The 15,487-nt window shown below is 35.9% G+C and overlaps 1 protein-coding gene across 4 annotated transcripts in view; it reads left to right on the forward strand.

Moving 5' to 3' along the window:
- PTPRK (protein tyrosine phosphatase, receptor type, K) overlaps positions 1 to 15,487 on the forward strand; it is a 756,434-nt gene that overhangs the window by 723,047 nt on the left and 17,900 nt on the right. For all 4 annotated transcript variants that reach the window (XM_006834676.1, XM_006834677.1, XM_006834675.1 and 1 more), the window contains 5 exons: positions 1,174 to 1,309; positions 1,548 to 1,697; positions 2,758 to 2,931; positions 10,666 to 10,797; positions 10,941 to 11,066. In XM_006834676.1, the coding sequence (XP_006834739.1) occupies positions 1,174 to 1,309; positions 1,548 to 1,697; positions 2,758 to 2,931; positions 10,666 to 10,797; positions 10,941 to 11,066 (718 nt within the window). The remainder of the gene's footprint in view (positions 1 to 1,173; positions 1,310 to 1,547; positions 1,698 to 2,757; positions 2,932 to 10,665; positions 10,798 to 10,940; positions 11,067 to 15,487) is intronic.

The following is a 15,487-nucleotide window of genomic DNA, read 5'->3' on the forward strand; positions in this document are numbered from 1 at the left end:
TGATCTTTTTCCTGTTGGTCTTTCTTTCAAGAAGTATCTTCTGTTCTAGCTGCTCCTGGCTCGGCTGCCGGTCCTTTGAAGTGGAAATTTCCCACCTCTGAAGATTCTGGATACTGTTCAGGATTCCACCTATAGTCTTATGTAATGCAGAGGCTTTGCAGGAAGCCTCATTCACTGGGCACGTTGTAACCCCATTTTAAGTATTCCAATCCGTTATAGGCAGAAGACAGACTTACAAGCTTTCTATGGTGATATTTCTGGCTGTTCCTTATGATTCAACTTTTGAATTGGATAAAAGATAGCACTAAGATAGAGACTATCTGTATCTGGTCAGAAATCATATTCTGCACCTAACAATTTAAAAAGTTTGTTTTTCCTTCAGTTCATTGTTCAAGTTTGCTTTCTGATATAGTTCTTCTCACCTTTGATTCCTTTGCCTTCGCTCCTAGCCATTTAGAACTTTTCTGAATTGTGCCTACTCAGATTTCTCACTGGAAGATTCTGATCTCTATGCCCTTTTTCCCTTGGGTCTTAATGAGTCTATGACAGTAAGCCAGCGTTCTTGCACTTTGTCCTAACACACACTGCTACGGGAGTATAAAAAAAATCTTTCAAACTGGAGTTCAATTTGAAAACATAAACCCACCTCTTAATTCATTACATGAAATGATGTGTAGTAAATTTGTGTAATACTATGTAAGAAAGATAGGGAGCTTTCTTGAATAATATAGATGCATTATTTTTTAAATACAGTTTGATTTTAAGTACTATCCTCTTATTTGGAAGTTTTATATCAAACCTCAGTTTATACCAAAGCAGTTTAGACCAAAGTTGTTTGCATTAAGTGTGTACATGGCATATACAAATTGATTTACCCTTCATTAAATCAAGTTAACTTTCACCTATTTGAAAGTGGTGGTGGTTATGTGCCGTGGAGTCAGTTCTGACTCATAGGGACCCTGTACAGGGTTTCTGAGGCTGTGAATCTTTATGGGAACAGAAAGCTTCATCTTTCTCCCGCGGAACAGCTGGTAGTTTCGAAGTGCTGACCTTGAGGTTCGTAGCCTGATTCATAACCACTACGCTATTTGAAAGTGGAGTAGACCTTAATAAAAGTTACATAGACAGTCATGCTTTCTAGAATTCTTAAGTATGTTTTAAAATTTTGTTTAGTGCTGGTGCTGGTCGGACTGGCTGTTATATTGTGATTGACATCATGCTGGACATGGCTGAAAGAGAAGGGGTTGTTGACATCTACAATTGTGTCAAAGCCTTAAGATCTCGCCGAATCAATATGGTCCAGACAGAGGTATGTTGATTGACGTAGAGTACAATGTTTGTTTGTTGTTGTTTTTTTTTCTGTTGCCTTGTAATGTGTATCAAACAAAAGAGTAGGTTCTTCTTAGTTCAAGTCATATTGGAAAATATCAGAGTTTTTTTTTTCATTAATATTTCCATACTGAAAAAAGTGATATAATCTCTGCCTTTGATATCAGATATGTTTTATTAGAATCATATGAAAATTTTCTGTTTCCTTCTTTTGATAGGAACAGTATATTTTTATTCATGATGCCATTTTAGAAGCTTGCTTATGTGGAGAAACTGCCATACCTGTCTGTGAATTTAAAGCTGCATATTTTGATATGATTAGAATAGACTCCCAGACCAACTCTTCACATCTCAAAGATGAATTTCAGGTATTTGCTATTTTTAGAGCATCATTTATAAGCAACTTATTACAATTTGTACATTATTCATTTTTTAAAGGACTATCTTTTAAATCAAATTTATAACCTTTGACCCTATGATAAGTATAATATAATGCCTGTCTCTTTTATTATACATAATACAGAGTCACTTTTGTATTAATGAGCTCATGTCTGTAATATCTTGAAGGGCAAATAAGTTCAGGCTCAGGGAAGTACATGGGGGGAAAGTATCATAAAAATACACATAAGTCACCATTTGCTGGTGATTTATGTGTATTTGCAACCATATATTCTCATGCAATCTTATGGATTTTGACCTTCTATGTTACTCACACTGTCATAGCTAAAGTTTATGCTACAGATTGTCTCTGAATAGCCCCAAATACTTTCAATGTCTTTAAGACATCCTGAATGTGCATGGCTATGAATTTAAGACCCACAACTGAAACCTGATTCTTTGCCCAGGACTCTTTCCATCACTCCATGGCATAGTTCCTAACGTTGTTGTTGTTGTTATGTGCCGTGGACTCGGTTCCTACTCATAGCGACCCTGTACAGAGTTTCCGAGGCTGTAAATCTTTATGGGAGCAGAAAGCCTCATCTTTCTTCCGCAAAACAGCTGGTAGTTTCGAACTGCTAACCTTGTGGTTTCCAGCCCAATTCGTAACCACTACGCTACCAGAGCTCCTTATATTTCCTAATACAGCATGCCAAAAGTTGCATTTTCCAACTTCATGGAAGGGTCATGATAATGGACCATCTACATTGTTGTTTCCTTGGTTATGCAGTACATTTTGTGTGTCTATGTTATCACACTTTCCCAATTTCTTCTAAGAAAGGGCATTTTGAACAATGTATATTTTGTTTCTTTGTCACTTCTCAGGCTTCATTAGCTTTAACTATAAAGCCTATAAGCCTGTCATAGTGGTAAATGCTATTACTTTGTATAAATCCTTTACTTTCTACTTGACTTCCTAAATACTTCATGGATCTGTGCTGTGTTATTAAACGGGTCAGTCTTTTAACCTGGGATCCATTTTCTTTTTAGACCTTGAATTCAGTCACTCCTCGACTCCAAGCTGAAGACTGCAGCATAGCATGCCTGCCAAGGAACCATGACAAGAATCGTTTCATGGACATGCTGCCACCTGACAGATGTCTGCCTTTTTTAATTACAATTGATGGGGAGAGCAGTAACTACATCAATGCTGCTCTGATGGATGTAAGAGACTGCCCTCTTTGTTAATGTAAAGTGCCTTGAAACCATGAAAAGCTTCATAATGCAACAGAACACTGGCTAGTTTTCTTTTCTGGAAAATTTTAAGTGACCCAAAAAGGAAAAAAAAAATAGAAATTTTCATTGAAATACTTTTTTTTTTTTTCTTTTCTTTTTTGAGAATGACGTTGGATTTCCCTTATAGTGACTCTTAGAACTCTAATTTTATAGCTTTGTTGAAGGTGTGGAGTTTGATTGGGAATTTTTATATTCTCTGCAAAAAGTAACTACTACAGGTGATAGTTTTCATCTTTATTATTTTCAGAAAAGAAAATCCTGTTTATTTCCAATACAGTTAAGAATGAAATTTAAAAAAAAAATTTTAAATGACTACATGTCATATTCTAAAGATGTTTTGTTAATTTTGGAAATTTTTTTCTTTGACACTTATTGTTCCAAAAATTGATCTCTCAGTTCTTTTATTGACCACAAGTTAATAGAGCCTATTGGTAGATAATGTAAAATCTTTGTATTCATTCAGATTACTCTATGGACAGAGAAGGCATAGAAGCATATCCATTACAACCAACCAACTCTCCTCACTCCAATCTTTTTTTTATTTTAAATCTTTAATTTTTTATTTTGGGGGTAAGTGGGTAGAAGTAAGGGGTGATGTTTAGGATTGGGACTATGGCTGTTAGTGGTAATGGTTGGGCAAGGGCTAGGGGTAAGGCTTGATCTAGTTTTTAGTGTTACAGTTAGATTTTTGTTATTTATTTATCTTGAAATTACTTGATTTACTCTTCATTTGGAAGTTCTATAACTACATTATTCCCTCCTTTTACTTTATGGGTATTTTTGCCATTGTTACAACTGTATTTTTGGTTTTCTATTTTCAGTCTTATAAGTTTGTTTAACTTTGCATACTTCTATATCTGAGGTTAGTCTATGTGATATTGTCATGTATCTTAGCTGCAAGTTGTCTGCTGTTGTTGGTTCTCTGTCCAAAGAACTCCTTTTAGTAATTTTATAAAGTTGTTCTGTTTTTTACAAATTCTATTTGTCTGAAAATGAACAAATTTTGCTGTCATATTTGATGGACAGTTTTTTTTTTGATATATGGTTCTTGGTTGGCTTTTGTTTTTTGGCAGAGTTTTATATATGTCATTCCATTGTCTTCTTGCCCGCATGCTTTCTTCTCACAAATCTGAACTTACTTTTATTAGTTCTCCGTTATAGGTAACATTTCTTTTTCCTGAGTTGCTCTCAAGATTCTTTCCTTGCCTTTGGTTTTCAAAAGTTGGATTATAATGTGTCTTGGTGGTATATCCTATTTGGAGTTCCTTCAGCTTCTTGAATGACTATCTTCTTATCTTTCATGATATTAAAGAAGTATTCTTGCAACAGTTCTTGGATAATATTCTCTGGGGTTTTTGCCTCTTCCTGTTCAGGAATTCGTATTACTTATACGTTATTTCTCTTGATAGTGCCCCACATAAATCTTATATTGTTCCTCTAGCAGATGATTATTGAGATTTTTCTTTAAGCTCAGTATTTTGGTTTTCCATTGATTTAATTCTGTTTCTCTTGTTATTTTTAATTCTGTTACCCTTTCATTGTGTTATCTATTTTTTAAGTTTTAGTGTTAATCTTCTGGCTTTTTAGTTGCTGTTTTTGTGTGGTTTCTATTTTTTCTCTTATTTGGTCAGTTTGTCTCCTGAAATTTTCCATACATTTGTCTGTTTTCCTTGATTTCATCTGTAGTTTTCTTGATATCTCACTGTCCATTGAAGTGGCTTAATTCTTTTTCATTCCTTTTCAGGAAACTCTGATACCACTTTGGTGTTATATTTTCTGACTTTGCACTTTGGTCACTTGTTTGAGGCACTCTGTCTTATTTCTTTGTGTAAGCTGAATTTTTCTAACAGACGTTGTTGTGTCCTATTTATAGTTAGTTGAGGACTGTATATTGGTTGCAACGTCTTGAAGTTAGAAGTAGCCAGATGAATTTCCATCTATTTTGATTCATGGAATGGAATGCTATGGTTAATGCATACACCACCTCTCTCCTGGTGGATGTGGTAGAGACCTGAAGTGTGAACACACTGTGTAGCTTAGTTTAGGGCAAATTCATACACCCTCAGAAGCAGGGGTGCTATGCCAAGCACCTGACCCCAGGCAGAGCAGAGGTTGTACAGACATGTCAGTGGCCCCTGGGTTGGCAAAGGCTGTAAGTGGCCACGACCCCAATCTACCAGGAGGGCAAGTGAACAAGGGGGAACTGCACACTCTTGTTGTCAGCCTCCTGCTGCATCCTGTGACCACACCACAGGCTGGCACGTCAACAACCACTTACAAAAGCTTACAATGACCGGGCTGCTCTACACCAGCTCACAGTCTACCTGATTGTCTTTTCTCTCACTGTGCTTGTTCAGCTTCCTCTTCCAGTTGGCACTTAATCCAAATCTCTGCCATATCCTCTGATGCTCAGGTTTCCAGAATCACCATCTGTATCTATTTCACTCAGTCTCCATGCCTTTGTTGCAGAGGATTGGCTCAGTGTGTCTGTTTACTGTGCCAACTTGCCCCAGACTCCCCGACTCCAATCTTAATGACCACAGATGACAGAACATTCATGTTATCAGCATGTTAGCAGCCTTTCACTAGAATAACATGAAAAGAGAGTTTTTAATGATATCTTTATCCATCTTGGTTTGGCTGCCTTGAGAAGAATCAAGAATCTCAGAATTCTGTGTAATAGTTTATCACCTTCATTATGTAAACCCTTTTACCTATGCAACCATAACCAGGAGAAATTAGAAATCAGGATTAATCACTTTTTTTCTAATGATGAGGCTTTTAGAATTGTTCTTATATATATATATTTAAAACTTAGCTACTATAAATTAGAAGCCTGGTGGTACAAACTTGAAAAACCCAAATTTCACTTTTTGTTGTTAAACTTTTTATTGAATATTGAGTGAAGGTTTACAGGGCAAATAATCCATTTTACATTCAATAAATTATATGGCTTGCTTCATCACAATGATTGCAATCCCCTCCAGGTACCATCAGTTAAGAGTATTTGCCTGCATTCATTTTAACTCTTGCATTCCTCCCCGAGTCTTCTGCTACCTTCATCTTTCCTCTTTTTAAATCAGTCTTTTAGTTTTTTATAATGCTTCCTAAAAGAGTCAGACAACACTCACTTGAAAATTTTCCATTCTTGCTGTGATCAGTCTCACCTAACCTTTAATCACATCTGCTGAAATCATACTATAGTCTAATGATACCTTTTCATCCCATTTTAGTTGTCTTCAAAGGCAAATATACTAAATTCAGAGCTAACATACCACATTTATTAATCTCTGAGTCTGGATTTGATGAATGGATGTATGGAAAGATAAAAAAAAATAATACAAGAAAAGGTATTGATGCCTCAGTATGTTTTGTCTTTGGCATTTTTATCACATTTTTCTCAATGTTCAGATTATCTTTTCATTGTAAATACAGAACCTTATACTCTACCTATTCCTATTCTGTGTGACTTTACAAAATACATTACATCAAAATACATTACATAGTTGAACTTTTCTGTAATTTTAGTGGTTTAGTTGGGCCTTCAGAGAAGTAAAGGTTGGTTTGGTTTACAAAACACAGGGCTCTGTGTCCCGTCCCCCCCCCACCCCCACTTTCTACAACAAATCCGTCATTAGTATTAATACGCCATTTTTGTTATGCCTTTTAAGGAAAACAAAATGGGCTGTTGGCATTAAGTGATGGAAAACATAAAATATTAAATCTTGTTCCACATTGTTGTCTCTTTATGTCTATCTTTCCTGATAACTATTTACTCACAAAATGAGTAAATAGTTATCAGTTTGCTTGCCTTACCTTCACATAGATCAGATGTTTAATTGGGAGAAAGCTTAATTGTTTTTTGGATCCTTTCTCATTATCTTCATACCATTGTTTGGTGATATTTACCCCAGTAGCAAGTGTAACTTTGCAATGTCTTGAAGTTAGAAGTAGCCAGATGAATTTCCATCTACTTTGATTCATGGAATGGAATGCTATGGTTAATGTGTTCCAAATGGTGGTAGGCCCAAAGAAGTCCAAGGATCAGTTTCTACACTGATACTAATATAGATGAAAACACTTAAAGAAGTGTTTGAAACCAGTGATTTAGGAAAACACTGCCAATTCTTTTTCATCATTAAGGAAATCTATCACAGGGAACTTCTAGCTTTTTGTTTTGCTTTGTTGCAAATCATTAGCTAATATCACCTGAAAATTTCCATAGAAACATACATGCCTATTTAAGCATACATCATCAATCTGCATGTTTCAGATTCCCAAGACCAGGTAGGTTGAGGTTGAACAAGGCTATGTTCTGTCATCTTGTTTTGCCTATCATCCTAGAAAAAATAACTCTTTTTTTGCGGTCTACTTAGTGCCACATATTTTGCATTTTTGTGGGGTTTTTTTGTTGGTGATTTAGCTGCTTAGAATAGCCCCTAAGTATAGTGTTGTGGTGCTATCTAGTGTTCCTAAGCACAGAAATGCTGTGATGTGCTTTACAGAGAAAATAACGTATTAGACAAATTTTGTTTGTGTATGAATTATAATATGGTTAACCTTGGGTTCAGTGTTAATGAATCATTAGTAAATATTGAACAGTAACTCTCTAAACAGAAGCAGAAAAAAAAATATGTGTTAATCATATAATTTGTTGATCAGATAGCTGTTGTAACCAGAAGCTCGCAGAAACCCCTGTTTCACCTGAAAGAAGTAGTTTAGTATTTATATATAACTGTCAGTAGATAGACATGCACACACACAAACACACACACACTAAGAAATGAGCTTACTTTGTCTTCAGTCTCACAGATAGTGATTACTTTTGGAAAATGGAAATAGTATAAGAGGAACCTAATGAAGTTCTTTCTTTTCCTTTTTTTAAATTTTGGGCCTGTATTTATTCCTCGCAACAAAGTACAAATTTAATTCTTGACTTTAGAATTGTTTACAAAGGTAAATCAAAGTAATACCATAAAATTGAATAATTACAATTGTTTTTGTTGTTGATGTGAAGTGCCGTTGAACCGACTCCGACCCATAGTGACCCTGTATAGGGTTTCCTGGTGAGCTTGAACCACCAACTTTGCAGTTCAAATGGCTTTGCAGTCTGGCACATTAACCCACAGTGCCAATTGTTTTTAGGTGCCATCTAATTGACTCCAATTCATAGCAACATTCTATACAACAGAACAAAATTGTGTCTGAGTCCCTTGTTGCAACCACTGTGTCAGTACATCTTGTTGGGGCTCTACCTCTTTTTCACTGACTCTGCACTTTACCAAGCATCATGGCCTTCTCCAAGGACTGGTCCTTCCTAATAACATCCAAAGTATGTAAAATGAATCTCACCATCCTCATGTCTAAGGAACATTCTGGCTGTACTTCTTCCAAGACAGATTTGTTCTTCTGGCATCCAAGGTACTTTCAATATTCTTTTCCAACATCATAATTCAAGTACATCAACTCTTTCCTCATCTTCCTTATTCATGGTCCAACTTTGATAAGTATATAAGGCAATGAAAATACCATGGCTTGGATCAGGTGCACATTAGTCTTCAAAGTGATATCTTTCCTCTTTAACACTTAAAAGAGGTCTAGTACATACAACAGAATTTTTTTGCCCCCCGTGCAATACATTGTTTGATTTTTTGACTGCTGATTCCATGAGCATTGGTTGTGGAGCAAATTAAATCCTTCAGTCCTTTCTCTGTTTTTCATAATGCATTGATTCAGTATTGGTCCAGTAGTGAGACTCTTCATTTTCTTTACATTGACTTGTAATCTATACTGAAGATTATAGCCTTTGATCTACCTCAGTAAGTGCTTCAAGTCCTTTTCACTTTCAGCAATCAAGGTTGTGTCATCTGTATATAGTAGGTTCTTAATGAGCCTTCATCCAATCTTGATACCACTTTCTCATATAGCCATGTTTCTTGGATTCTTTGCGCAGTGTACAGATTGAATAAGTATCATGAAAGGATATAACCCTTTCCTGATTTTAAACCATTCAGTATGCCCTTATTCTATTCTAACAACTTGGTCTTTGTACAGGTTCTGGAATTACCATTCTTTGCAATGCTATCCATAGTTTGTTATGATCCATGCAGTCAAAGGCCTTTGCATAGTCAATAAAACCCAGGTAAACATCTTTCTAATATTCCCTGATTTCATTCAAGATCCATCTGATGTCAGAAATGATATGCCTCATTCCATATCCTCGTTTCAATCTGACTTGAATTTCTGTAGCTCCTTGTCACTGTACTACTACAACTGTCTTTGAATTACATTCAGCAAAATTTTACTTGTGTGTGATAATAATGATATTATTTTATAATTTATGAAATATATTGGGTCACTTTTCTTTGAAATGGGCACAGATAATGAATCTATCCCAGTCTTCAGGCTTGATAGCTGTTTTCTAAATTTCTTGGAGTAGACTAGGAAGTATTTCCAGCACTATGCTAGTTTGTTGGAAGATTTCACTTGGTATTTTGACTATTCATGGAGATTATTTATCTATTTACTTATTTGACCAGTGCCTTCAGTGCAGCTTGTACTTCTTCCTTTTATACAGTTGCTTTTTTATCCTGTGCTGCTGCTGAAATGATCGTTGACCAATTCTTTTTGATACAGTGACTCTGTGTACCTTCCATCTTCTTTTGATGCCTCATTCATTGTTCAATATTTTGCCCATAGAATCTTTCAGTATTGCAAGTTGAGACTTGAATGTTTTCTTTGGTTCTTTTAGTTTGAAGAATGCTTACATGTTCTTTCCTGTTTGTTTTCTATTTCCAGATCTCTGCATATTTCATTATAATACTTTGCTGTCTCAAGCTGCCCTTTGAAATTTACTATTTAGCTCTTTTACCTCATTATTTCTTCCATTTGTTTTAGCTACTGTACATTTAAGAGCAAGTTTCAGAATGTCTTCAGACATCTATTTTGGTCTCTCCTTTATTCCCTGTTTTTTAAATGACCTTTTTTACTTTATTCATGTATAGCTCTTGATGTCTTCCCACAACTCCTTTAATCTTTAGTCGTTAGTGGTCAATGCATCAAATTTTCCCAGATTTATAATTCATAAATTTCATGTCCTTATAAATGGATTGTTATGGACGTTTTCTTTTCATTTTGATTCATGCTTCATCAACAAATGAAAATCCCAGAAACTTGACACTATTAAGGTTGATTCTGCTTTTAGGAGGCAGTTCTTCCTTTGTTGCACTTTGAGTGCCTTCCAGCCCGAGTTACTCATTTTCTGGTATATTGCCCTGCTATTCATTAGGCTTTCAGAGGTGAATCTCTCAGATATGGACAAAACCTATTCCTTCTTCCTAATTTGTTCTTAGTCTAGAAACTCCTCTGAAACCTATTTACCATGGGTGACCCTGCTGGTATGTGAAACACCAATGGCATAGCTTCCAGCATCACAGCAACACACAAGCCACCAATACACAGCAATCTGATAGACGTTTGGGGGAACAATTGTCCATTTTAGTAGATTCCAGTGGTCTAGATATGTTATTCATGGTTTATGCATCAATGAAATTCAAACTCTATATAAAGCGAGTAGGTTTTATTAGTATATTGAATCTGCTTATGCAACTGATCATGGATTTCCAGTTCTTACATTTCTCCGTTTGCCTTGTTACTTCACAGAGCTACAGGCAACCAGCTGCTTTCATCGTCACTCAATACCCTCTGCCAAACACTGTGAAAGACTTCTGGAGATTAGTATATGATTATGGCTGCACTTCCATTGTGATGTTAAATGAAGTCGACTTGTCCCAGGTTAATTAATACTCATAAATAGCCTTTGGGTACTTGTACACATAAAAAGTAGTAGTAAAATGCTAAAAAATCTGCTTCTCACTACCCTAGTTAGAAAAAAACAATGCTGATTTTCTTTTTCTTTCAAAATTTTGATTATTTAGGGCTGCCCTCAGTATTGGCCTGAAGAAGGGATGCTGCGATATGGCCCTATCCAAGTGGAATGTATGTCTTGTTCAATGGATTGTGATGTGATCAACAGGATTTTTAGGATATGCAATCTAACAAGAGTAAGTCATTGCTTACTTGTTCTAACTGAGCTGAAAACAAACAAGAGTTAAGATCATAACTATGACGAGTTATAATTACCTTCTGATAACATGGAGAACAGCAATAATATGTAATCAGAATCCAAATCAAGTGATCCTCTGACACTTTAATACTTGAATACAATAAGCATGCTAAAAACAAGAATGCCAGGATGTTGGAAGCTAGATTTGCTCGTGAGTTACTAGATTAGTCTTGTCTTTCTGGAAATTTAGATTCAGATGTACTGATTCAATTTAGTTTGATTTTCTATGCTTAGACCCTGAATGTATATAGGCTTATCTCAAGAATGACTGAATTTTTTTTTTTTTTAGTATTTACATCCAGTCCAGAAAAGACTTACAACTGAAAAATAATAACATAGTGATAATAGCATCAACAATAGAGAAACTGTATGTTGGATCAGCAGGACCCTTGTAGAAGAGCTGCATGTCATTATTCTAACTCCTGCATATAAGAAAATCACACAGGCATGCATAGAAATGTAAATCACAGCTGTCACTCCTTCTCTTCCAACCACAATTTCATCTTTCTTAATGTCTCAACATCTGGTTGTGCCCAATTCTGAAGATGGAACCAGTGCTGCTCCTATTAAACCTTTTCCAGGAACAGAGTAGCAACTATGTCCTTCAGAAGTTCTTCTTTCCCTGAAGTGTTGTTGTTGTTGTTGTTGTTTTTTAATGTGCTTTTTATAAAATGACAAATTAAGTTTGGATCTCTCCTTCATAAAAACGATATACTAATAACAGCTGTGTAGATTATACAACCAAATAGCAAGCTAAATTTAAAAAGAAAACATAAGTAACTTCCTTGAAATTGTGTTATTTTTACAAAGAAAGATTGCTCTGTTTTTCACAGTATCAGCTCTATGTTTGCATATTATTTAGGTATGTGATTAAGATTGTCATGTTTCAATGTTTTTCATCAAAATGGTTGTATGTGTGTCTGGTAAATATGTCTATAAGTATATCACTATAAGCAGAAGATAAAATAATATCCAATTCTATTGCTCATTTCAGTAGAGAAAAAAGGAATAACTTCAATCATGTCATAATATTCATGCATATCTTAGATGTTAATTTAAATGGAATCTCATTATGTTTGCACATCTGTTACATTATGGTTCTAGTAATATTTTAGATAAGAAACCAGAGCTGCTGAAGTAAGAGAATAAGATCCATCTGTTTATTAAATTGTTTATGTACATATACATATGTATATAAAATCCTAGGTATTGAAATCTGTATTACATTTATTTTGTTGACATTTTATTTACTTTATTTTTACATTTACTTTAATTCTGTTTGGTGTCACACTTTAGGATAAGCACTGAACTGCTAACTGCAAGTTTGGTGCTTCAAACCCAGCAGCCATTCCTCAGAAACCCTATACAGGGTCGCTATGAGTGAGACCCAACTCAGCGGCACTTAACAACAGCAAGATGGTTGATGTACTAGTCCCTGTCAGTGTATTGGATTATATATTGGGCTCCTAACCTCAAGGTCAGCCATTCAAATCTCCCAGACGCTTGATGGAAGAAAGATGAAGCATTCTGCTCCCATTGAGATTTGTAACTTTGGGAACCCTACACAGGGTCACTATGAATTGGAACCAACTCATTGGCACATAGCAGCAGCAGCAATCCCTGTTAGTGCATGGGTTTGTTTTTTTTTTCAAGTTCTCAGTCTCACTGATACAATATCATTCATTCAGTGAATATGTAGTACACATCAATGGTAAGAGGGTATTGTACTATATGTTAAGTACCGTGGAGTCGGTTCCAACTCATAGTGACCCTGCACAGAGTTTCCGAGGCTATAAATCTTTACGGGAACAGAAAGCCTCATCTTTCTCCCATGGAACGGCTGATAGTTTCGAACTGCTGACCTTGAGTTTAGCAGCCCAATTTGTAACCACTATGCTACCAGAGCTCCTTATTGTACTGTATAGGGCCTGGGTTTTACCAAAAGATGCAGAAGACTTTGCCATATGAAGCATCAGTTCTGATACCTTATATGACTTAATCATATACTGTACCTTACATTTTCATTGGAAAGTTTAAGAATTTGATTCATTCTTTGAACAGTGTTACTCTTTGGAAAGTGTTCTATGTTTTAGTTATAAAAAGTATGTGATTTTTATTTTATCAGAGAAGACAAAAATTAAACAATTGTATGATCATTTATTTATAAATATGATACATTTTAAGCAGAAAAAATACAGAATACAGATTTTTAACTTGATCATCTAAAATAGTTTGGGCGATCAAAAAAGCAAGCAATGTTAAGCTAAAACATATAAAAGTTGGTAGAAGTTATCTGGGAGTATAGTAAATAAATGTCCTAGTTTATTCAGGCCAGACAGGTTTTCTTGGACATATATGTCATTGTGAAACCCAAAAAAATTGTGGGCAAATTGAGATAAGTTGGTCACTCTAGTTTAGAATGTGAAGGGCAAAGAAGAAGAAAGTGTTTTTGGTAAAAGAAACAACATGAGTAAAGATCCTAGGTATAAATGAGCAGAGTGGTACATCAATGGTTTATGTGTCAGAATATTTTAAAGAAAAAAGAAAATAGAGTACCTGTGGGACTTGAGTCCTGGTTTCATGCTCTAGGATAAGCTCTAGATTTCTAACTGCAAGGTCAGCTGTTCAAACCCACCAGCCACTCCTTGGAAGACTCTACAGGGGCCCTATGAGTTGGAACTGACTCAATGGCATTTAACAAACAAAATAAAGCAACTAGACCTAACATTCCTATGAGGGGCTTCAAAAAGTTTGTGGAAATTTTCCTATATTTTAATTCAAAGTCCTCTAATATATGCAGTATTACACCCAACTACAATAGAATACAAGGAGCTCTGGTAGCGTAGTGGTTACGAATCGGGCTACCAACGGTAAGGTCGGCAGTTTGAAATTAGCAGCTGTTCCACAGGAGAAAGATGAGGCGTTCGGCTCCCGTAAAGATTTACAGTCTCAGAAACCCTGTACAGGGTCGCTATGAGTCGGAACCAACTCCACAGCACATAACCACCACCACAGTAGAATACAGATTATTCTTCAGTACACCTGAATCATTCTCCAGAATAAACCATAGTTAGGTCACAAAATAAATCGTCATGAAAATTTACAAGAGTCTTAAATTGTACAAAGCATCTTTTCCAGCCACAGTACAATGAAACTGAAAATCAATAATAGAAATAAAACTGAAAAATTTTCAAGTCTATGGAAATATTTTTATATTTTAAACAACAAATGAGTTAAAGGGAAAAAAAATCATTAGGAAATGAGAAAGCACTTAAACTAATGAAAGTGCAGCATACTAAAACTGGAACGCAGCAAGGGAAATATTCAGAAGGAAGCGTGTACCTAAAAATACCTACATTTAAAAAAGAGGAAAGATCTCAAATCGATCATCTAACTTTTATCTTTAGAAATTTAAAAAAGAAGAGCCAATGAAAACTACTAAAAGAGTATCTTAGGGTGGGTTCGCTAGAAACAAACTCAATTAAGCTTGTTGTTGTTAATTACCGTGGAGTCGGTTCCGACTCTTAGTGACCCTGCACAGGGTTTCCGAGCCTGTAAATCTTTACGGGAGCAGAACACCTCATCTTTCTCCTGCGGAACCGCTGGTAGTTTCAAACTGCGGACCTTGAGGTTAGCAACCTGATTCGTAACCACTATGCTACCAGAGCTCCTTGTCAATTAAGCTTATACATATGTAAATATTGTTGTTATGTGCCATTGAGTCTGTTCTGGCTCATAAAGACCCTGTGAAGGGTTTCTGAGGAGCGGCTGGTGCGTTTGAATTGACAGCCTTGCGATTCAAACCAACCTTAGGGTCCAGCTCCTTATCCTGCAGCACTACAGAAGGACATACATATATGCATGTATATGTTTATAAATCTTTGGGGTTTTGGTATAACGCTATGGGTTAATTGCACTGAACTGCAAAGTTGGTGGTTCAAGTTCACCAGATGCTCCTCGGAAACCCTACACAGGTTGGCTATGAGTTGAGACTGACTCGATGGCACTTAATAACAACAGCATATATTGTCTTTCATGTTGTTTTCCATGTTGAACCACCAACCTTGACCTTGCAGTTCAAACCAACTTTGCAGACCATTGCATTAATCTACAGCACCACACCAGGACTCCGTCTTTGATGTATATATACGTATATATCTTAAAGAAATGACTCATGCAGATGTAGAGTCTGACAAGTTCCAAGTCTGTGGGTAAGATGCCAGGCTGGAGGCTTCTCCTGACTCACATAGCTATAGGGACTGACATATTCAAGATTGACAGGTCAGTGGCTGATGGGGAGACAAATGAATCCAAAGTCAGCAGGTTAAGATTGCAGGCTGCTGGTTTACAGGCGGAAGA

This window comes from Chrysochloris asiatica, unplaced genomic scaffold, assembly GCF_000296735.1.
Source record: "Chrysochloris asiatica unplaced genomic scaffold, ChrAsi1.0 scaffold00013, whole genome shotgun sequence".
Classification (NCBI taxonomy): domain Eukaryota; kingdom Metazoa; phylum Chordata; class Mammalia; order Afrosoricida; family Chrysochloridae; genus Chrysochloris; species Chrysochloris asiatica.